Source organism: Danio aesculapii, chromosome 22 (assembly GCF_903798145.1).
Source record: "Danio aesculapii chromosome 22, fDanAes4.1, whole genome shotgun sequence".
Taxonomy (NCBI): Eukaryota; Metazoa; Chordata; class Actinopteri; order Cypriniformes; family Danionidae; genus Danio; species Danio aesculapii.
The window spans coordinates 20,681,429-20,704,967 of NC_079456.1; the positions used below are offsets into that span (position 1 = coordinate 20,681,429).

General features: G+C 41.4%; 1 protein-coding gene across 1 annotated transcript in view; it reads left to right on the plus strand.

Annotated features, from left to right (window-relative positions):
* The first annotated feature begins 609 nt into the window (after positions 1–609).
* The window catches only part of unc13a (unc-13 homolog A (C. elegans)), a 55,289-nt gene continuing 32,359 nt past the window's right edge, over positions 610–23,539 (plus strand). The window contains exons 1-26 of the mRNA XM_056447364.1: positions 610–679; positions 777–876; positions 2,644–2,761; positions 3,135–3,258; positions 3,344–3,414; positions 3,633–3,687; positions 4,161–4,190; positions 4,337–4,532; positions 7,906–8,652; positions 8,751–8,844; positions 9,581–9,627; positions 10,049–10,127; positions 16,849–16,854; positions 16,988–17,062; positions 17,156–17,375; positions 18,539–18,766; positions 18,848–18,989; positions 19,075–19,244; positions 19,749–19,864; positions 19,967–20,130; positions 20,209–20,362; positions 21,371–21,439; positions 22,028–22,117; positions 22,226–22,360; positions 22,666–22,799; positions 22,876–22,961. Coding sequence (XP_056303339.1) covers positions 610–679; positions 777–876; positions 2,644–2,761; positions 3,135–3,258; positions 3,344–3,414; positions 3,633–3,687; positions 4,161–4,190; positions 4,337–4,532; positions 7,906–8,652; positions 8,751–8,844; positions 9,581–9,627; positions 10,049–10,127; positions 16,849–16,854; positions 16,988–17,062; positions 17,156–17,375; positions 18,539–18,766; positions 18,848–18,989; positions 19,075–19,244; positions 19,749–19,864; positions 19,967–20,130; positions 20,209–20,362; positions 21,371–21,439; positions 22,028–22,117; positions 22,226–22,360; positions 22,666–22,799; positions 22,876–22,961 — 3,520 coding nt within the window. The remainder of the gene's footprint in view (positions 680–776; positions 877–2,643; positions 2,762–3,134; positions 3,259–3,343; positions 3,415–3,632; positions 3,688–4,160; positions 4,191–4,336; positions 4,533–7,905; positions 8,653–8,750; positions 8,845–9,580; positions 9,628–10,048; positions 10,128–16,848; positions 16,855–16,987; positions 17,063–17,155; positions 17,376–18,538; positions 18,767–18,847; positions 18,990–19,074; positions 19,245–19,748; positions 19,865–19,966; positions 20,131–20,208; positions 20,363–21,370; positions 21,440–22,027; positions 22,118–22,225; positions 22,361–22,665; positions 22,800–22,875; positions 22,962–23,539) is intronic.

Below are 23,539 nucleotides of genomic sequence, written 5' to 3' on the forward strand. Positions count from 1 at the left end.
GTTGTTCTGCACTGATACAAAATGACACCTGATTTTGATAGACCACTCTTGTGAGTTAATAAACACAGCAAAAATATATTTCTGCTAAAAAAATTATCTTTTAATATTTGTTTTTTATGAAAAAATTTACTTTCGTTCTAGCTCTCTCCTATTTTTTTCTTGTAAAAATATTTCAGTACACAAAACTGGTATGACTTTGCTCATTCAAACATTGCATTTCCATGGCATTGAGGGTGAAAAACTTTTAACATTCATTGAACATTTTAATATCACAAAATGATCGCTACAATGGAAAAAGTTTCATTAGATTGCTAAAATTTATTTAGACTAAGAAAAAAGGGTTCTTTTCAGAAATATTCACTAAAATGTTGTTTTTAGAACCCAAACTGGTTCTTCCATGGCATCACTGTTAAAATCCTATTTTGTAACTTTTATTTTTAAGAGTGTAATTCCAAAATGTATCTTATAACACTTTCCCTGAAAGAAAATAAATAGCTGCAAAGTAGAGTCTAGAGCCTGGAGGAATTCCTCTTGCACAAATGCAAATATGCTGACATTGAATCTCAAATGCTCTGCCTGATATGTAAAGTGTGATTATTTTTAATGCGTATGTTTATCACTTATTTACATACACGTCTCTCTGTTACAGTGAAGAAAGCCAAGCTCGATGGACCGCAAGGTAAGCCTGGCGTCTCACTGTAACTGATTCTCAAAATATAACCTAAATATCTATTGTGTTTATTCAACTCTATTAAACACCCTGATTTTCCATGCAGAGAAATTCAACACCTACGTGTCACTGAAGGTTCAAAATGTGAAAAGCACCACCATAGCTGTGCGAGGCAGTCAGCCATGTTGGGAACAGGACTTCATGTTGTGAGTTCTTTTTCTCTTTCTTTTTTGCGGTATAAAGAAGGGCCAGAAAAATATTCAAAGAGAGTAAGCAGGCGTTCTTATGTAAATGTTTGGCTGATACATTGCATAGACAGGCTCCTGTTGTGCATACATAATGCTTGTTCCCAAGTGGTAATGCAGTGATCTTGATTTGAATTGTGTTTAGCCACATTCCATTACATTGTGTGAACCTAAGCTCAAGGGCTAGAAACATACATGCATGGAATGTTTTGCACCTTAAGACTCAGCAGATAAAGACATTAATGAAAGGACTTTTTGTGTTTTCTTTTTGTGTATTGAGATTTGCCCTTTCCTAGGTAGCAGTATTCAGGTAGTACCCCTAATGCTTTCACTCTCTAGGGTCCAGATGTTGCCTAGCATTGATTGTGAATAAATCTAAGTCTTATAAACTTGAAATAATGTGTGTTTGGATAGTCCTGAAAGGCTAGATATAGCTGAAAAAGTTGTTCAAAAGCAAAACAAAGCAATTATTATGCTAAGGTTTTGGGTATTCATTTCATAAAGACTGATGAGCAACCTCCCAGTAATGCCCTAGTAACCACCCAGAACCATATCAACCACCTAGAAATGAGTCAGAATAATATAGCAACACATTCACCACTGTCATTGTCCTTTAAATGTAAACATATCATACAGTCAAGCCCAAAATTATTCATACCTCTGGGATATGCTTGACCGTATATCAATTTAGAAGCTTTTGAGACACTGAAAGCTTGAAAAAAATTGACAACATAGAATCTTATAGATTACAGCTGGTTCATGCTGCAAAATTCTTGCCAACCTCAATTTGAGTCATCTTTAAGCCTGATCTGCTTCAGCTCCTCTTTATCTCACTGTGAAATGCCTACGGTACCACCTCCGTCCCCAAGATTAACCCCCATGGTCTGTGAGGGGGATTGGTTTTGATATGAAAGTTGAGGCTTTTATTAGGATTTGATGCAGCTTTAGAAACTGTATTGATGTAAAGCTTCGATTTCAGTGTCACTAGAGATGCCCAAGGCACAAATGGCATTGTTGTCTGCACCCTTTTTGGTTTGACTTTTGATGCTTTTTCAATTCAATTTAATTCAATTCATCTTTACTTCTATAGCACTTTTACAATGTAGATTGTGTTAAATTGTGTCAGTCCAGTTTTCAGAGTTGAAGTTCAGTGTGGTTTAATTTTCACTGCTGAAAGTCCAAACACTGAAGAGCAAATCCATCGATGCACAGCTCCACAAGTCCCAAACCAAGCAAGCCAGTGGTGACAGTGGCGAGGAACAAAACTTTACCAATTGATGAAAGTGAAGGAAAAAAAACCTAAAGAAAAACCAGGCTCAGTTGGGCACAACCATTTCTCCTCTGCCCAAACTTCCTGTGCAGAGCTGCAGTCTAGGCACCATAGGCTGGAGAACACTGGACGTCCATCGTGGAGAACTGAAGGTGTGAGTAGGTCACCGGCGGGTGATCAGGCTGGTCCACGGGATCAATTCAAAGACTCGTCTGTCACTGAGGTCTTTAAAGAATCAGTCTCATGACCACCCCAACATCAGCTCAGGATATGGCCTGGTCCAAGATTATGTATACCTTAGCATCTTCTTGGAAATTTTCCATTTATAATTTGACCGTTAAAAGGAATCTTTGTGTGTTCTTTGCTCGTCTTAACAGAGTATAGTCTCCGTATTAACGTACCAAATATGAATCTCTTAGTCTATTTCTTTCAATGTCACCCTGCACTCTGTCTTCCAGTGAGATTAACAGACTGGATCTGGGCCTGACAGTGGAGGTATGGAACAAAGGACTGATCTGGGACACCATGGTTGGCACATTGTGGATCCCTCTGAGCAGCATTCGCCAGTCCAACGAGGTACAGCCCAGATGGCCAGCCTGGCCCCCAACAGCTTGCAGCTTTTCTCACCCTCTGTAAAGCTATATGTGGAGATTGGTTGCTAATGCCTGGCATTGGTTCTCATTGCAAACATGTTTCAGAAACTATTCCCTGTTGTTACTCTGACTTGAATTGCTTATATTTGTTAGAATTACCATTAGAAATTATTTCTGCAATGTTCTGCAAAGTTGCCTAAAATGCTTGTTGCAGTGATAGTAATTAGTAATTATTTATTAGAGGCATTTAGAACTGGTCTAGTTTTGTACCTCGATAGTTGAGCTAAACCAAAAATGCATACTTCTTTTCCTCTGATTCCAGATATACCATTATTTCTTTTTCTCTTGTGTTGTAGGAAGGTCCAGGGCAATGGCTGACTTTAGATGCCCAGGTCATTATGGCTGAGAATGAAATATGTGGCACCAAAGATCCTACATTCCATCGAGTGCTATTGGATACACGATTCGAACTCCCATTAGGTATCCTTGATTTTGTTTTTTGTTGCTTTCTCTAATATTGTATTTGCTCCACACTTGTCCCAAGTTATACTTTTTGTACTTCCAGATATACCAGAGGAGGAAGCTCGATACTGGGCCAAGAAATTGGAGCAGCTCAATGCCATGAGGGACCAAGATGTGAGTCTCCTCATTCAGCTCTAGTTTTGTTGTGTTTACAGTCCTCCCCAGAGCCTAAGGGCAGAACAGGTATTAATATGAGTCTATCAAAGAAATGCATGAGATCAGAATATAGCATTTTTTTTAATTGCTGACCTATTAAAATGAAGTCTGTCACCTGTTTCTTAGACTCTTTAGATTCCTAGACTTATTAATTTCTGTATTTGCTCATTTTCCAGTACACATTCCAGGAGGAGCACGAGAGACCACTTCCAGTGCCATCAACTCAGTGCTGTAAGCTTTCAGGCACTGCTCACACTCTCACTATAAATTGCATGCCCCCTAGGTAGACTGATGTGTACAGAACCTCATTAAAAGACCAATTGCTTTATCAGTAGGTCCAATATAAGCTTAATCTCTGAGCACTAGATCAATTATTTATCAAGGTGTAAGGAGATTTCCTGGACAGGATTTAGTTATATTTGACACTTGGTTTAGGATGAGTGGAAAGTTTTATATGCCAACAGGCCATTTGTTATTTCTTCAAATAAGAGCTACTAACCATTAGTATATAGAATTCCTGGGCAAGGTCTCTTTCCTGCACTACCAACATCCAAATTTATGCCTGTGTCACACCTGGTAATTTTACAACATAGATTTATAACAAACTGCTTGTCCATGGTCACACAGAAATGTGTTTCATAAAGATTTATTTTCATCACGACTTCTTGGCCTACTTCTGATTTTTGTGTTTATTCTTCTCATAGGTAACTGGAGTCTGTGGGGGGACCAACAAAGTAAGCATGCTTTGTTCCATAGAAAATATGCAAAAAGACTATAATTGATGCTTATTGGAAGACTGAACTGGAACATTCCTATTAACCAATCAGACTATTGGGTTAATCAACACAGTTTACATTTAAAATCTGCACTTGCTCCTCAGATGATGATCCAGACAGTGCTGTGGATGATCGAGACAGTGATTACCGCAGCGAAACCAGCAACAGCATCCCCCCTCCTTTCTACACCACATCTCAACCCAACGCATCCATGCACCAATACCCCATCCGACAAATGCAACATGGATCCCGCTACAACGACATGCAGGACTACGACTATGATAACCAAAGGGCAATTAGGTATATTATCCCAATTCTTAAGTGTGGAGTAGTGTCTAATGCTAGTCACTTTTGCATCTGTAACTTGGTAATAGCATTCACTGTGTTTGTACAACTTTCCTCTGTTCTTACTCCTATGCATTGATGACTGTATACAAGCCTTGGATGAGCAGACATTGTATACACTTCATGGGTTTGGAGCCAACTTGTGTCACACATCTGAATGCATTGTTTTCCCTCAAATTGTTCATTTTGGCCCTGTTCTCTTCAAAACGAGCTTGTATTTCATGTACATTTAGTCTTCCAAAAGTGGTATACTCAACATTCTTGAATTGCATGCTGAAGACTTTGTGCTCTAATCTTTGGCCCTGTCCCAAATGGTTCCTTAAGGCCGGTACACCAAGCTGACGTAAAAAAAACTAGCACAGAAAAAACCCAACCATGTTGTCGCCTCACTCTGGTTTATGTCAGTACTGGGCAGTATCTTTTTTTCGTTCACAATGGGAAACCGGAACTTTTAACATGCATGTGCAAAGTGTAAACAAAGCATGGTTCAGTACAGTTATCACAGTAATTGTCATTCAAAATGAAAGGATTCGCTCCTGCAAATATGTCTGATAATCCAATAATCTGGGCGGCACAATGGCGCAGTGGCTAGCGCTGTCGCCTCACTGCAAGAAGGTCGCTGGTTCAAGCCCCGGCTGGGTCAGTTGGCATTTCTGTTTGGAGTTTGCATGTTCTCCCCGTGTTCGTGTGGGTTTTCACCGGGTGCTCTGGTTTCCCTCACAAGCCCAAATACATGTGCTATAGATAAATTGGGTGAGTTAAAATGTCCGTACTGTATGTGTGTATGTCCTGGTCCCCCAGGTTGGGGGTTGATCATTGGGCTAACAACCCACCTCATAAAAATTAGATGTTACGAAACACCAACATGGTGCGGCTGAATATCAACGTCGATATAAATGGCCCTGGGAGTAAGAGTAAGTAATCTAATAATCCATATCATTTGCAAATATTTGAGAAATGTAGCAAACTTACAGCCGGCCTCTTTTTGTTTCTTTTTGACTCGAATTCTTTACTTGCTAAATCACTTGCTGAATTCGTTGCTGAATAACCGGTCAGAGCGCTTTCTTCAGCTGATGGCCGGCCTCGATTCTACATACTCAATTGGGCCATCAAGCTCCGATATTAACTCAACAAGAGGTTACATGTGGAACACACCAAACCAACTAGACCGTCGGCTTTGTGTGTCTTGGCCTTTAGGCTCTTATGGACCATGCCCAGTTTACCACACTGATTATTGGGTAATATCACTCCTTTATGGGATCCTTTAGGAGGCTTTAAAATAACTCAAGAGGAGCCTTCAAAAAATGTAAATGTCGAAATTAGGGTTATATGGACTTTCAAAGAGGCATGTAAGAGAAGACCATGAGATTGCACCATTTGGGATAGGGCCTGTTCAAACATTTACAAGCCTTTATAAAGACTCATTAATGAACAAATCCTGATCCCAGCTTGATTTGAGTCTCTTGGTTAAACATTGCCTTTAAGTTGGCTCATCTTCCGTCCGATGTGAGCTGATGAGGTGAGATGAAAAACCATTAAAATAGACATTACTCATGCTCCTCCTCTTCCTGCTTCCCCCATCCCCTTCCCTCCCACCAGACGCTATGATAGTTTAGACTCCGCCACCAACGGCCGCAGCGATCTCGATTCGGCTTCTGGCTCAAGCAGGCGGACCAGCCGCCAGTACTCCTTAGACAGTAGGCACTCGCTCTCTGATAGGTGGGTCTTCGTAGCTCCTACACCTCCACCCTCTTCCACCACCTTCTCCTGCTCTTCTTCCTGCTCCAGCCTGTGATTCCGTCCTGCTGTGATGATGTCGTGGAACTGGACTTGTCCTGTGGTCCTCGCTATGCTTGCCATGCATGCGCACCAATCCTTCTTTTACATACATGGTCTATTGATATATATTTACTCTATCTATACCTTTTTGTATATGTATCTATGTCTACTGTATATCATGATTGCTGTTTACCTTTTAATGGTCTGTCACGTGGTATTAGGTAATTGTCTCACAAACTTTTTTATGTGTCTTCTGTACTGTGCAATCAGAATTGGGTGCAACCACCACTAGTTTGAAAAAACAGTTTTTTTTATAAAGTGTGTTATTTGACTGCTTTATGCCTGACAGATTTAGAGAATAATGCTGTAATTTCCAAAGCCTAGTGTGCACTAATTACATAGCCTTTAGACACACTATGCTTTGTGTGGGCAGCAGGCGTGACCATGTCGATGGCTGTGACAGAGACCAGGGAATGTACACACCGCTGATTTACCCTCTCGGTGTCTCATGGACCAAGCTTTTCCAAAAGCTGTTATGTTTTGTGTGGAAAGCCGGAAATAAAGCTGTGTGTGTGTCTTGAGAATTTATGGGTTTGTATGCTAGGGAGTGAGAAAAGGTGACAAGGATATATGACTAACTGGCAGAAAGACTTGACAGACGAGTGATTGTTTGTGTAATTATGTGTGTGTCCCATGGCTCTCGTATTTCTTCCAGTCTGAAGCCCAGGCAGGTTTTGGCTCACAGCCTATTACACACCCCATCGTTATCGCTTCTGATTCTTCATGCATTACTAAATCTTATGTCTCATAATCGATAATGTGTGCGTGTGTGTGTGGCAGCCCGTCTTTTCTTACTCATTCAATTTTCTCAATCTCTCTACACCTAATTGGCTCATTCATCACCAAGGATAAATAGTCTTCCTTTGTTTAAGGTGTCACAGGAAATGCTGCATCCCTTTTTTTCTGTCAGCTTCATGTATCTCTCTCTCTCTCTGTCTTTTCTTTTGTGCGTTGTCCCTTCTTGTCCACCTTTTGTATGCTGACAACTCCTAACACTGCCATTTTACTTTTTGGTCTAACATTGTGAAATCTCCTTTTTAGTCACAACTCTAATGTTTTTAACTAGAGTTAACAACTTTAACAACTGTAGAGTTTTTCCCCTCAAACAAGACCAGGACTTCCTCTTGTTTTCTCTTAACTCCTTACCTGTACTCATACATGCACAAATATGAGGAAATTATTTCAGTGATTAGAAAGTAACATATGAAAGCAACTCTAAATTTTTGCTTGTCTGGCCTGGTTTGGCTGGTCTACCATCTGTACTCCAGTGAGACCATTGAAGTCCAGAAAAACCATCTTTGTCAATTGTCAACTTCAGGCTGATTTCTGCAGATAAAGAGACTTCTATTAGCTGACATGTGTTGTTTTTCTTTGTGCTCGGTGGTTCCTGCTTTCTGTGCCTCAAACTCTCTTTTTACGGCCCATAAACCTGTATATCAGCTGTCATCCTCCATGACTCAATATAACTGGCAACTCTTTGATCCCACAGCCCCACCGGCAGTAGTCGCTATGCCTCATCTGGTGAACTGAGCCGTGGCAGCTCCCAACTCAGTGAGGAGTTTGGCCCGGAGGACGGCGAGAGCTTTCGGGGTTCTGGAGAGTTCTACGACGAGAATGATTCCTACCATTCCTGCCATTCCTCTGTTAGCTATGGCAAAGACTCACCCGGCTGGGACCCAGATGAGCCACAGGGTGTCTACAGTGATGATGGGGAGTACAACAAAGATGGAGGTGAAGAAGGGGCACTCTATGATGAAGAGGGTGAGATCTATGAGCAGGAGGAAGGGGAGTATCCCTATGAAGAGGAAGAGGAAGGAGTGGTGTATGAAGAGGACGAAGACCTTTACCCATTGGATGGTACTCTCAGCGAAGAGCAGGAGCCTCCCTACACTCCTACCCCAACCAGCACTGCCCCAACATTGGCTCCTGATGCCCTCACCAGCCGTCCACCACTGGAGAAACAGGCTTCCATGCACCAGCAACAGCCCCCACAATCCCAAATACCATTCCAGACCATGGAGCCCAAGCGAGAGTCACCACCTCCACAGCAGACACAGGATGTTTTTGCCAAGGTACCTCGTACCTCAACCCCACCACGGATCTCAGACACGGAGCCTGAGAAAATCCCAACGCCACCAGACAATGGGCCAGCCTATGCAGAGGATCTCTTGTCCACATCTGCCACCGAGATCCCACCCAAAGCAGAACAGGAAATGAAAGAGGCTCTACCTGAGAGGTAATCTCCATGTGCAGAGTCCTTGGAAGGTTGAAAAAAAGTGAGGGTTTTCATGCTAAATTCAAGTTACATCTAACAATTTCACCATCTTTTCCTAGCATATCAATTCAGGAACCACCTGTGGACCCTGCAGTAAGGGCCAAAGCCAACTGGCTACGACTTTTCAACAGGGTTCGCCTTCAGCTGCAGGAGGTACGTGTGGTCTGAGTTCTTGACATGTTTGATCAACATCTTCCAAGTGCATAGCAATTAAACCTTTTATATCAAAGTTTGCCAGCTTGCTTATGCGTATTCAGTTTGTTCTCTTGGCAAACACTGGACCACTAGTCTTTGGTTAGTTCTGCCCTTCGTTGTTGTCCTTTTTCTTGCCTGTCTTCTCCATTTCATGTTACGTTTTTGTCACTTACTTTTAAGTTTTACATTTTACTGTTACATATGTTTAAAAAACAACTTTCGTTTTGGGATTTCATACCTTTGCCCCTTTTTGTGTTCCACCCCATTTGTTTTTGTTTTTGTGTGTTTTTTTCTTTCAGTTTTTTGTCATTGCCATAGCGATTATCATGCACTTCCCTGCTTTACCGAAGTTGGACGAGCAGTCTAAAAGGTGGGTGTGGTTATGTGTGGGTCTGATGTAAACACAGCTTCCTAATGGGTGGCTATGGGCGTGCTTTCTCTGAGATGCGCACATGGAGTTGTTATGGCAGAATAATGGAGATAAAGATAATTGACAAATCTGACGTCAGTGAGATCGGCTGTCTCTTTTTGGGTCTTGTCAAAACAGACTTCTTTCTGTAATAGCAATAATATCATTGACATAACATAGTGAGGTTTGCATGTATATTGAAGTGAAGTTAAATTTGGTTTAGTAGATAGTTTGAATTAATATTTATGGATCACTGACTCCTATGTCACTCCCTGTTGCCTACAGGCTCGAGGCGAGACTCCGGGACTTGCGTCACTCTTTTTGCAAGCAGGGTGAGTGTCACCACAGTACAGCAGCTCGTTTGTAGAGGAGAATCGCATCTGAGCTATTCAAACATGCTTTATATAAATAATGTGTATAAACATTTTAGTATTGAAATTCACTTGAAGCAGAACACTCTTTTTGCAAAAGATTATACATTTTTTTTCGTAATCATTTGCCTCAATTAGTTTAATTGAAAATTACACACTGTATGCATGATCAATTACAAACTAAAGAGCTACTTTATATCAATTAGATGCTTTATTTAAGTATCGATTAGGTCTACTTTCAAAACTGCTGTTTAAGAATTTTAAAAAGTTAAAGAAACACTTTTACAACTTTTCTGTTTTAACCATAAAATATACAATGTGATAGTAAAAGTATAGAATATGGATATAAATTTAAATATACTTCCATCCATTTGGTCTGCAGGCCTGGAGGTGCTCTCTACAGCATAGACAGCATGCCTGACCTTCGCAAGAGAAAGGCCATCCCTCTTGTCAGAGACCTGGTGAGTCACACATCCCTGCTTCAGTGCGTCAAAGAGTTGCTGGACGTAACATCACCTTCCCAACTCTTCAAAAGTACCATCCATATGTATCAGCATGGTTATTTTAGGCAGCAGTCTGTCAAGGGTCTGTAGTGCATAGAAGTCTCTATGGCACATCTGTTTGAATCACAGCTACAAAGTTAGACAGTATTAGAGCATTACTCAGCTCCATTCACCCTGTAGACTGATGAATCTCCATGGGTTCAGGCAGCCCCCTGACTGTCTCAATTTGTCCTTTACAGTCCTATTAATTTTGCTCTCTATATTTCCTCAAAGCTGACTTCATTCCCTGTTAACCTTGTTTAATGCCTGTAACCTACTTTGGGAAAACTTGTTGAAATTTCCCACTAATATTTAAAGAAACACTCCTCTAAGGTTAAACAGTTAAGTTGTACCATTTTTCAATCCATTCAGCCGATCTTCCGGTCTGGTGAGAGCTTAGCTTAGTCCCCCCCCCCCTAAAATTTTCACCTTAGGGTTAAAGTGCAATCAGTAACCCTGTTATTGCAAACAGTGAAAATTGAACATAACATAACACAAGTGTTACATCATGCAATTCGATGGATAGGAAGTTCTAATAAAGTGCAAACTAAATATTTAACAGCATTAAATATCAGTGCATAAGATCGTGAGGTGCTTATTTTTTGTGCTGATTTTAGTCTGAACATCCTTTCTTTTTTCTAAAAATTCTAAGCCAGGGAAACAAATCTGTATTTGCGAGTATCTGCCGTATTTTCCACAGTATATGTGGGCACCATGTTTTTTTTAACAGCCTACATTCCGACTGCATCTGTGATTGATTTTCACTAGTCCCCATTTTTCAGAATGTCATAACATTCCTTTTACAGCATCGATAATTTAATCAAAATATAGTCCCTTAAATAGACTATAATAGGCATTCATTTTAAAGTAAAGCGAGATGAAAGGCTGTTTAAACACAAGTACCTTCAGGAGCAGCAGGCAAGCGCAGAAAACCCGCTGAAAATACTGTGGTAAAATAAATGTTCATATTTTAAAGGAACAATGGAATTTATTATGGTGCATGCTGCCATGTTGTTTGTGTATTTCTATCGCAATGATCGGCGCAGGACACTATAGGATCCCAAAAGAGAGTTTGCGGATGTCAGAGTGAAACCGCCGATTTTCATTCAAACAAATCGATGTTAACTGTACAATCGAGTTAATCAATAAAATCAATTTATTATGCCGTACTCTGAAACAAGGTAAGTTGAAATCGAATAAATGCATTTAAATTATGCTAGTAATTAAAAATTTTTCATCTATTGCCAATTTAAATAGTAAAAAATGGGGTAAAATTAAGTTACCACAAGATTCAAGAGCTGTGTCTTGCATTAGCGCATTTTATTTTACTACGTTGAACAAGCTACATAATCCATTTTCGCGATTACTTGTTAGCAACATTTTCTGCAAAACTTCTCATTAGACTGACAGGAGAGTTATTTATTGATTAAACAATATAATGAGAGCCAAATAAAAAAGCGCTCAGTAGCTGACAGCTGTCCTGTAGGTCTGGCTGTACTTATTCAGCCAAGAACGCTCCTGGTGTCATGGATTGGTCAGGCTCTCACGACCCCCACTCACGAAGATCACCATCACCTGACTTCTAATGAGCACACAGCTGCATCACATTCACGAGCACCAGATAAAAGCACAGCACTCCAGTCGCTCATTGTCCGGGCTCGTCTCGACGAAAGCGGACAACTGAGCGACCACTCAGCGTAGTCATCCTCAGCTAAACAAACGATTTACTTACCTGTTCTCTTTGTATTCCTCCTAGTCTTCCTGGTCCTCCCGAATCGTCCTGTCTTCCAGTCCTTCCAAGTCTGTGTCATCCTCTGTCAGCTGTATCTGGTGTGTGCTGTCCATCCTCGTGTATTCCTGTTACCCAGCCACGGAGGAAAAGACCCCAACATCATTCCTGATCCTCCTGGCTATCCTTCATGTGCTCCTTGTTGTCATTCAATAAACACCCTAACGTTTCCTTACCTCTGTCTCCTGTCCGCTTCATAACAGAAGCCCGGACCTATAACGACGACAACATGAGCACCCTCGATCACTTTCAAGAGCTGGTGGACCAGTTGAAGCGGATTCTACAGCCACCAGCTCCACTTTCCAACGCACCACCAGCACCGAGCACTTCCGCCTTCTTAAGAAGGAGTTCACAAGGGCCCCACTCCTGACTCATCCTGACCCAAATCTTCCTTTCGTGGTGGAAGTGGACGCATCCACCACCGGCGTCGGGGCAGTATTATCTCAACATCATGATACACCGCCCCGACTGCATCCCTGTGCCTATTTCTCTCGGAAGTTGAGCCCGGCGGAGCAGAATTACAGCATAGGAGACAGGGAGCTTCTAGCAATCAAGCTAGCCTTGGAGGAGTGGCGTCACTGGTTGGAGGGAGCCAAACATCCGTTCCAGGTGATCACAGATCACAAAAACCTCCAATACATCAAAGAGGCCAAGAGACTATGTCCACGTCAAGCCAGATGGTCACTTTTCTTCTCACGTTTTGATTTCTCCATTTCCTATCGTCCAGGACCCAAGAATCTAAGAGCAGACGCTCTCTCTCGTTTACACGAGCATCACGATCATGAAGAACTCCCAACGAAGATTCTTCCCGAACACATCTCCATTTGTCCGATCACCTGGAACGCTCCTCCAGTCGTTGCCACTCCGGAAGCCCCTGCTCCGCCGGGATGCCCTCCTCATCGGCAGTTCATACCACCTGAACACCGGGTAGATCTGATCCACTCCTTACATACCTCGCTAGGCACTGGACATCCAGGGATCAACAATACTCTCTCGCTAGTATCCCAACGATTCTGGTGGCCAAACATGGCAAGGGATGTGAGGCAATATGTTCAGGGCTGTAAGGACTGTGCCCAATCCAAGAGCCCACGTCATCTACCCGCTGGAAAGCTCCATCCCTTGCCGATTCCGAACCGTCCCTGGTCACACCTAGGAGTGGACTTTATCACTGACCTCCCTTCGTCAGAAGGTAATACCTGTATTCTAGTCATAGTAGATAGATTCTCAAAGTTTGTCAAACTAATCCCTCTGAAAGGTCTTCCCACAGCCTTTGAAACTGCCGACAATATCTTTAATCAAGTCTTCAGGTCATTTGGTATTCCAGAAGATATTGTGTCGGACAGAGGTCCACAGTTCATCTCACGTCTATGGAAAGCCTTCTTCAAGCTCCTAGGTGTGGCCGTCAGCCTCTCTTCTGGATATCATCCCCAAACCAACGGGCAGACAGAGAGGAAGATTCAGGAGGTGGGACGGTTCCTGAGGACCTTCTGCAGTGGTCACCAGAACTCCTGGAGCCAGTATTTGGGCTGGGCAGAATATGCCCAAAATTCACTGCGGCAACCCTCCACCGGACTCACGCCATTCCAGTGCGTCCTGGGCTTCCAACCACCGCTCTTTCCCTGGGATGGCGAACCATCTGATGTCCCCGCAGTGGATCACTGGTTCCGGGAGAGCGAGAGAGTCTGGGACGAGGCTCATCAACATCTGCAGAGGGCAGTCCGTCGAAGCAAGGTAACCGCCGATAGGAGAAGGTCTGAAGAACCCAGATACACACCCGGACAAAAGGTGTGGCTATCCACCCGGGACATACGCATGCGACTGCCCTCTCGCAAGTTAAGTCCCCGATTTGTTGGTCCCTTCACCATCGTGGAACAGGTTAACCCCGTCACCTACAAACTACAATTACCCTCTCACTACCGTATTCACCCTACATTCCACGTATCACTCCTGAAACCCTATCACGATCCTGTTCTTCCCTCCACAGAGCCTGACCACGAAGAGGAACCCCCTCCTCCACTGCTCCTAGAAGAAGGAGCCGTCTACGCAGTGAAGGAGATCTTGCGTTCCCGACGTCGTGGTGGCCAGTTGGAGTACCTGGTGGACTGGGAAGGGTACGGCCCCGAAGAAAGGACATGGGTTCCCAGAGCTGATATTCTCGATCCTAGTCTCATGGTGGAGTTTCATGAGAGCCACCCTGAGTTCCCAGCGCCTAGAGGCAGAGGGAGACCACCACGGCGTCGGAGGTGTCGGCCCTCAGGAGCGGGCCCTGGGGAGGGGGGTACTGTCATGGATTGGTCAGGCTCTCACGACCCCCACTCACGAAGATCACCATCACCTGACTTCTAATGAGCACACAGCTGCATCACATTCACGAGCACCAGATAAAAGCACAGCACTCCAGTCGCTCATTGTCCGGGCTCGTCTCGACGAAAGCGGACAACTGAGCGACCACTCAGCGTAGTCATCCTCAGCTAAACAAACGATTTACTTACCTGTTCTCTTTGTATTCCTCCTAGTCTTCCTGGTCCTCCCGAATCGTCCTGTCTTCCAGTCCTTCCAAGTCTGTGTCATCCTCTGTCAGCTGTATCTGGTGTGTGCTGTCCATCCTCGTGTATTCCTGTTACCCAGCCACGGAGGAAAAGACCCCAACATCATTCCTGATCCTCCTGGCTATCCTTCATGTGCTCCTTGTTGTCATTCAATAAACACCCTAACGTTTCCTTACCTCTGTCTCCTGTCCGCTTCATAACACCTGGCAGCCTTCACTAGAGAGCTGTCAGAGCAGGCAAAGGCACCAGGCTGTCTTTGATGCTGCGGACTGCAAGATGAGGGGAAAATTACCATACAGCACTAAACAGCTCTGCAGTTTGTCGGTTTTAATCCAGTTTACCGCCAACGAAACTGACTCTTAAGTCAGGAGCCGAAGTGCTGACTTGAGCAGAATTCAAAAGCGTGTCAAAAACAATTTAACTGAGAGACAACGTACAGTATCTCCTCCCTCTCTTTTCTTTTCTTTTCTTTTCTCCTTCTATGTTTCAGTTCCTCTCGTGCACTTTTCTTGTGTAATCACTTTTTTGAGGCTAAATACATTAATACTTTTTTTGATTAGGTCATGAGTTTCAGAAAATGTACAACCTGAATTTAGCACTTCTTTTTAAAATGTACAGTGGGTACGGAAAGTATTCAGACCCCCTTAAATGTTTCACTCTTTGCTATATTGCAGCCATTTTCTAAAATCATTTAAGTTCATTTTTTTCCTCATTAAACACACAGCACAGAATTGTTAATATTTTTGCAGATTTATTAAAAAACAAAAGCTGAAATATCACATGGTCCTAAGCATTCAGACCCTTTGACACTCATATATTTACCTCAGAAGTTGCCCTTTTCTTCTTTTCTTCTGATCGCCTTCATTTGAGTCCAGCTGTGTTTGATTATACCGATTAAACTTTATTAGAAAACCACACACCTGTCTATATAAGACCTTACAGCTCACAATGCATGTCAGAGCACAAGAGAATCATAAGGTCAAAGGAACTGCCTGAAGAGCTCAGAGACAGAATGTGGCAAGGCACAGATCTGGCCAAGATTACAAAAAAATTCAGCTACACTTAAGGTTTCCAAGAGCATAGTGGCCTTCCTAATCCTTAAATGGAAGATGTTTGGGATGACCAGAATTCTTCCTAAAGCTGGCTGTCCAGCCAAACCGCTATTGGAGGAGAAAAACCTTGGTGACAGAGATAAAGAAGAACCCAAAGATCTCTGTGGCTGAGCTCTAGAGGTGCAGTCGAGAGGTGGGAGAAAGTTGTAAAAAGTCAACCATCACTGCAGCCCACCACAAGTTGGGACTTTATGGCACAGTGGCCCGACACATGAAAACCTTTATGGAGTTTCCTAAAAAAACAGCTAAAGGACTCCAAGATGGTGAGAAATAAGATTCTCTGGTCTAATGAGACCAAGATAAAACATTTCAGTCTTAATTCCAAGCGGAATGTGTGGAGAAAACCAGGCACTGCTCATCACCTGTCCAATACAGTCCCAACAGTGAAGCATGATAGTGGCAGCATCATACTGTGGGGGGGTTGTTTAGCTGCAGGGACAGGAGGATTGGTTGCAATCGAGGGAAAGATGAATGCGGCCAAGTAGAGGGATATCCTGGATGAAAACCTTCTTCAGAGTGCTCAGGAACTCAGACTGGGTCGAAGGTTTACCTACCAACAAGACAATGACCCTAAGCACACAGCTAAAATAATGAAATAGTGGCTTTACAAAAACTCCATGACTGTTCTTGAATGGCCCAACCAGAGCCCTGACCTAAACCCAACTGAGCATTTCTGGAGAGACCTAAAATGGCTGTCCACTAACGTTTACCATCCAACCTGACAGAACTGGAGAGGATCTGCAAGGAGGAATGGCATCCCCAAATCCAGGTGTGAAAAATGTGTTGCATCTTTCCCAAAAAGACTCATGGCTGTATTAGATCAAAAGTGTGCTTCTATTAAATACTAAGAGTCTGAATACCAGGACCATGTAAAATTTCAGTTTTTCTTTTTTAATAAATCTGCAAAAATGTCAACAATTCTGTCGAAAGTTTTTCTGTCAAGATGGGGTGCTATGTGTACATTAATGAGGGAAAAGCTTAAATGATTTTAGCAAATGGCTGCAATATAACAAAGAGTGAAACATTTAAGGGGTCTGAATACTTTGCGTACCCACTATATAACTCAGGCAACCTTTTGGGCTGCTCTTATAGAGGAGACTTGTAATTATATGTAATTGTAATTGCCAACAATCTTGACAAACATCTAAACTGTTTTTATTTTTTTTTCTGCAATGCCTCACCTCCTCCAGGCAATGGTAAGTTCTTAAAAGTAAATTATTCAGTACTCATTGGTTGAAGTACTTTAATACAAACGTGTTTTTGGCTACAGCTCAACAACAAATACACACAATTTCTCAATTTTCTCCTAAATTTCTGTTTTTTCTCTAGTCTCTAGTACAGAACTCTCGAAAAGCAGGCATAACTTCAGCTATGGCCTCCAGCACACTTAACAATGAAGAATTGGTATGTCAGCAAGTCATTTTTCTTCCTGAACATTCACATTTTACTGCTCAGAGCCATTTCCCGTTTACCTGTTGATTTATCTTGGTCTTGCAGAAGAGTCACGTCTATAAGAAAACCCTGCAAGCTTTGATTTACCCCATCTCCTGTACTACACCGCACAACTTTGAGGTGTGGACGGCTACAACACCCACCTACTGCTACGAGTGTGAGGGGCTTCTGTGGGGCATTGCTCGACAGGGCATGCGCTGCACAGAATGTGGGGTCAAGTGCCATGAGAAGTGTCAAGATTTACTTAATGCCGATTGCCTGCAGAGTAAGAAACTCTTTTTACTTTTCTTTAATTGTTTTTTTATTTTGTCATAAAGTTCCCCTATTATCTTTTATCAGATATAACTTTTCATGCGGTGTGCAATATTGTTGTTTGCAAAGTTTTAAAGATCAAAGTTATAACGCAAGTTATTGTCTTCCAAAACATTGCAACTGATAATGAACTCCCTGGATAAAGACAACATGAATTTCAGACTTACTTCCTGCACAAGCTGTAATAAAGTTTATAGCTGAAGGAACGTTGAGGCGGGTCTCCTGATGGCCAGCAATCGCTCCTCCTCAGTGTTCCCTCACTCTGCCTAATCCTCCACTTCATGATGGGCTTCACCAGGCCTTAGCTTCTGGCCAGCGGCGTCAACTGGTCCGTCCCCTCATGAATGGCAGCTCCATACTCCAGCAGAGAGCAGCGAGTCTGTCCCCCACCCCCAACAACCATTTCAAGTACCAGCGACAAGCATCCATGGTGGCAGACTCTGCATATTCCTTTCTCAGCACTGCAAATCTCCCCCAGGAGCAAGGGCTCTTTGACAGTGTGTCCTTTATTCCTAACAGGCTTCGCCACCAATGTAACAAAGTTTACATCAAGGGGGGGTTAACTTAAACCTTTATCATAAAATAAACATCTAAGTGGAAGTAAGCAGCAGCCCTCGACAACTGACCCACAGAGACTTTACCTTCCTGATCTCCTGCATGGGAATCAAGGCTGGTGTGGAGGACAGTTGTCACCACTCTTTCTACACCCGACTTTCACAGCTCTTGTCTATACCCCACCCCAGCCATTAGATATACCCCCTTACTCTGGCCTCTGGCAAGGGTTTTAACTCCTCAGTCCCCTCACAGCTGGCAGCTGTTCCCTATAAGCTCTTCCAGCATCAAGTGTCCACAACACCAGACTCATGAAAATCCCTGCTCTGCACAGGAATTTCTCCCATTGCCAGGGATCTCTGCATGTCCTTCCATTTTCATGTGTTTCGGCACCAATGTAACAAAGTTTATAGTAGAATTTTTTTACATGAAGTTTAATAATATAATAAACAATAAAATGGTAGTATGCTGCAGTCTGTCATTGACAACTGGCCTAAAACTAAATCATGAACTTTAAAAAAGCATAATGGCGCATTTAAAATAGACCTTATCTGTTTTTCACAGGGGCGGCAGAGAAGAGCTCCAAACATGGAGCTGAAGATCGCACACAGAACATCATTATGGTGCTGAAAGACCGCATGAAGATCCGTGAACGGAACAAGCCTGAGATATTTGAGTTGATCCAGGAAGTGTTTGCAGTCATCAAGGCCACACACGTGGCACAGATGAAGCAGATTAAGCAAAGTGTCCTGGATGGAACATCCAAGTGGTCGGCCAAGATCAGCATCACCGGTAATGATCCACTTCAGCTAGCACATGTTTGTTATGTCATATTATATTTCGTCTTAGTATTAACCCTGTTTCTTTTTTTAGTTTTATGTGCTCAGGGTCTGCAGGCAAAGGATAAGACCGGTTCCAGCGACCCTTATGTTACAGTTCAAGTAGGCAAGACCAAAAAACGAACAAAGACCATTTATGGAAATCTCAACCCTGTATGGGATGAGAGTTTTAATTTGTAAGTGGACTATTTGTTTGAATCGAAACCCAAATTAATTATATCAAGGGTCATTGCTTACTCTGATACACAAACTTCTCAACAGTGAGTGTCACAACTCTTCTGATCGCATCAAAGTTCGTGTTTGGGATGAGGACGATGATATTAAGTCCAGAGTAAAGCAGAAGTTCAAACGAGAGTCTGATGACTTTCTCGGTCAGACCATCATCGAGGTGCGAACTCTGAGCGGAGAAATGGACGTCTGGTACAATCTAGGTGAGTAATAAAATCTGAATAAAGAAATTATTTGATAACACAAAAGTGTAAAGGTAAGGTTGTAATGCAGTTCTAAAATATCAAACAATGATCAACTTTGACCCTATTTGTCAATGACCAATGAAGTGAGGGTAAAGATTATGGAGCATACCATGATGTTTTGTTTTGCAGTGTATCAAATAGATTCAACTTCTTTATAAAACAGGCCTAATACTACTTGTATAATACAATGCAATATAAAAATATATATTTTAACTTTCGGTTATCTGCTTATTGATTGTAAAATCAACTTAATTTTTCTTCTTAATATTCTCTTTCAAATCATTTCTGTATGATTTTCTTTGCTGTATAGTTTTCTTGTATTAAGATTGTTGTGCAATTTAACATTTAATTCAGATTTCATATGATTTTTGTATGCTGATGTTCTCCATATTGTACCCTTTTTTATGTTTCTGTCTTTTGTATGATTTGAATGTTAACCAGCTTCATTTCGCTTCCTCTTAGATAAGCGTACAGACAAGTCTGCCGTGTCTGGAGCCATTCGTATGCACATCAGTGTGGAAATCAAAGGCGAAGAAACCGTAGCTCCGTACCACGTCCAGTACACTTGCTTACACGAGGTCAGTCTGATTCTACCATGGTCATGTTTGTCATTCCCATTTTCCACCCATCAAATTAGTCTGAGTCAAATTGGTTTACATCCTCCCTTCATCTCTCCACAGAACCTTTTCCACTACTTAACAGACATTCAAAATAATGGTGTGGTGAAGATACCAGATGCCAAGGGCGATGATGCATGGAAAGTTTACTTTGAAGAGACGCCACAAGAAATCGTCGATGAGTTTGCCATGCGTTACGGAGTGGAGTCTATTTATCAAGCCATGACGTATGAATGTCCCCAACAGTCTTGCCATTGACCTTTTAGTTGTTTTCTTACAATATATTTGTGCTGTCTTGTTTTTAGACACTTTGCCTGCTTGTCATCGAAGTACATGTGTCCTGGAGTGCCTGCGGTCATGAGCACCTTACTAGCCAACATCAATGCTTACTATGCTCACACAACCCAAGCCACTAACAACGTATCCGCCTCTGACCGCTTCGCTGCCTCCAACTTTGGGGTAAGTTTCTTATTCACTGCAGGCTAAGAGGGTAAAAAATAACTAATGGTTATCACTATATTTACCCACTTTATTGTTTTCTTTAAAAATTGCAAAAAAAGGCATTATTCACCCCTTATGTGCTGTTCGGGATGTTTTCCACCACTCTGGGGTGATTTTGAGTCTTATTTTGGCCACAATTTTTTTTCTGTGTTTTAGAAAATTAAATCATTTTTTGGAACAAATCTTATTTTAACACATATTTGGGGAAATTCTATATATTTTATATATACACAATACACTCTGGCTTAATTGACTAACCTTTTGTTATGTTCAGGGCTGTTTTTGTCCCATTGACTTCTATATAATGACATTTTTTGATTGCAATGCTATGACATTGGTTGTTGCTGGTTTTCCCTGTTGGGAAGAGGTCAGATTTGTAATTTAAACTGTTTATCATCAATTGCAGTGCAAAAAAAGCTTAGTTTCTGGGTTGAAATTCAATAGTTATATGGAGTATAGTATGTGTTTGGGACGTTATGAGGCATTGAACATCGGCAGATTTTGTAAAATTTGAGGGTGATACTACTATGATACTGAATACTACAAACAGCAAAAAAAGAAGTATATTTTCACGAATTATTTCACAATTGTATTGTAATTGTATTTTGCTTAACATCTTGATTATTATTATCAGGCAAGGTATGCACGAACAAATCTCTCAATAAAAACCTTCAGAATACATATATGAATAAAACTGCTATTTGGTGCGTGTAAAGCTGCTGAAAACTCATTTTGAGAAATAAAGCCTTTAAAAATCTGTATTGTAATAGAAATATTGGGCAGAAAATCATAAAGTGTGATGAAAGAAACACTCAAAAGTGTATTTTGGATGTTTCTTAAGAGTAGACCGGAAAAATAGAAAGCCAAAAATCACAAAATCACAAAATTGAGTGTATAAATAATTTTTTTCTGTAGTGTCAAATGAAGATTTCAGTGCTAATACTTTTTTATGTGTGTAATTTTTAGAAAGAACGATTTGTGAAACTTCTGGACCAGCTCCACAACTCTTTGAGGATTGACCTCTCAATGTACAGGGTATTGTGACTTTTTGGTGTTTAAAATGCTTACTGTGGTGTTCCCTAATCAGACAGCTGACAATAACTATATTATAAAAGATTATTACAGCATTAAAACTAGGGATGCACCGAAATGGATTTTTGGCCGATATCGATAACCGATAACTCTTAAGATTTGGAGGCCGATAGCCGATATACTATAGCCGATAAACATAAATATTTCAATTATACAGTGAACAACTAATTTTATTTTTAAAAAACTCACAAAAGTTTGAACTGATCTTATGAACTGAATAGCCTCCTCAAAGCAAAAAAAAAGCAATAATTTCAAAATTGCAAGGTGATTATATAGACCTATATTCATGATTTTACATAAATTAGCATACCAAAAACATGCGCATGGGCGAGGCAAGCAGTTCTGTACAATTAAGTAATTTATTGGCTTAAAAAATTGGCCTAATTTTGACATCGGACCGATAACGATAACATAAAAAATTGCATTTATCGGCCGATAACGATTTCTCCACCGATATATATTCTGCATCCCCAATTAAAACATATATTTTAAGTAGAAAAAGAGTATTGATGACACCATTTCTTGTCTCAGAATAATTTTCCGGCTAGCAGTCCTGAAAGACTACAGGATCTTAAGTCTACGGTGGACCTACTGACCAGTATCACGTTCTTCAGGATGAAGGTTAGTTGATGCTGATGTTAATGGTGTAAGTGCAGTCATAAACTGAGGCTCTACTTGGTGCTTGGTTTCACTTCTGAATGATCTGGACCGTAAATTTGTATCCTCCAGGTCCAGGAGCTTCAGAGTCCTCCTCGTGCCAGTCAGGTGGTGAAGGACTGTGTGAAGGCCTGCCTCAACTCCACCTACGAATACATTTTTAACAACTGCCATGAGCTCTATAGCCGAGAATACCAAACAGACCCAGTGAGTCGATGCACCCCGATCAATCCCAAAAACGCTTTGCCCCACAAGTCATTTTTATCAGAGCAGTTCATCTCGCAGCTTTTGTTTACGCTGCTTTGAAGACTTTACAGACTCCCCTCATAAATATCAAACACTCTCTCTCTGTTGAATTAAACATCCGACCCTGGGCTACTTACTATATTTTGCTGCACAGCTTTGAAGGATTGTTCTATATCTTGTTCCCCTAAAGTCAGTAATATTTTGACTTGTTTGTTGGAAGATTGTAAAAGCACATTCAGTGCTTCAAATGAATTCTTTCTGTGCAGAACAAAAAAGGAGAGGTTCCTCCAGAGGAGCAAGGCCCGAGCATTAAGAACCTGGACTTCTGGTCCAAGCTGATCACTCTTATTGTCTCCATTATTGAAGAAGACAAGAACTCCTACACGCCCTGCCTTAACCAGTGAGTCTGGTATCACAAAACGCCCAAATGCAACTCTTGTTTAGGACCTTAATATAGGCTGTTCTGCTCCACTCAGGTTTCCGCAAGAACTCAATGTTGGGAAGATCAGCGCAGAGGTTATGTGGAACCTGTTTGCCCAAGATATGAAGTACGCAATGGAAGGTGAGTCTAAGTGATTTTCTCAATATTGGTTTACTTATATAACACTTTTGTACAATAGAGATGCTTCAAAGCATTTTTGGGGGTAAAAATTTGAAAATATTGTAATATATTAGATAAATTTAGATTCTATTGTAAAGAACAGTAGTTTGTTCAGTTCAATTCAGCGATCAAACACTTCTACAGAAGACATTAGGGTCATTATTCATCACTGCTGACTTATGTGGACACAATGCAAATGTTCATTAAGTCGATTTAAGATTGATGATGTAAAATCTGATAAAAAATAGCTGTATAGAAAGTAATAGTGTTATTCAGCATCAGTCAGCATCAGTCAATGGCATCTCATTTCAGGTCAGTAATGCTGTTGATGTTGCAAAATATGTCAATTGTGAAAAAATTCTGATAGAACTATGAAGCAAATATTGATTTGATTTAAGTCAGTAACAGTGTCGATGTTGCAAAATTGATAATTTATGAAAGAAATTTGAGGTCTCGGTTCTGTAAAATGATAAATTATAAAACACAATTCAGCCATGAAGAAAAGTTGAATTCAGTAAGCTCTGATGTTGTAAAATGTG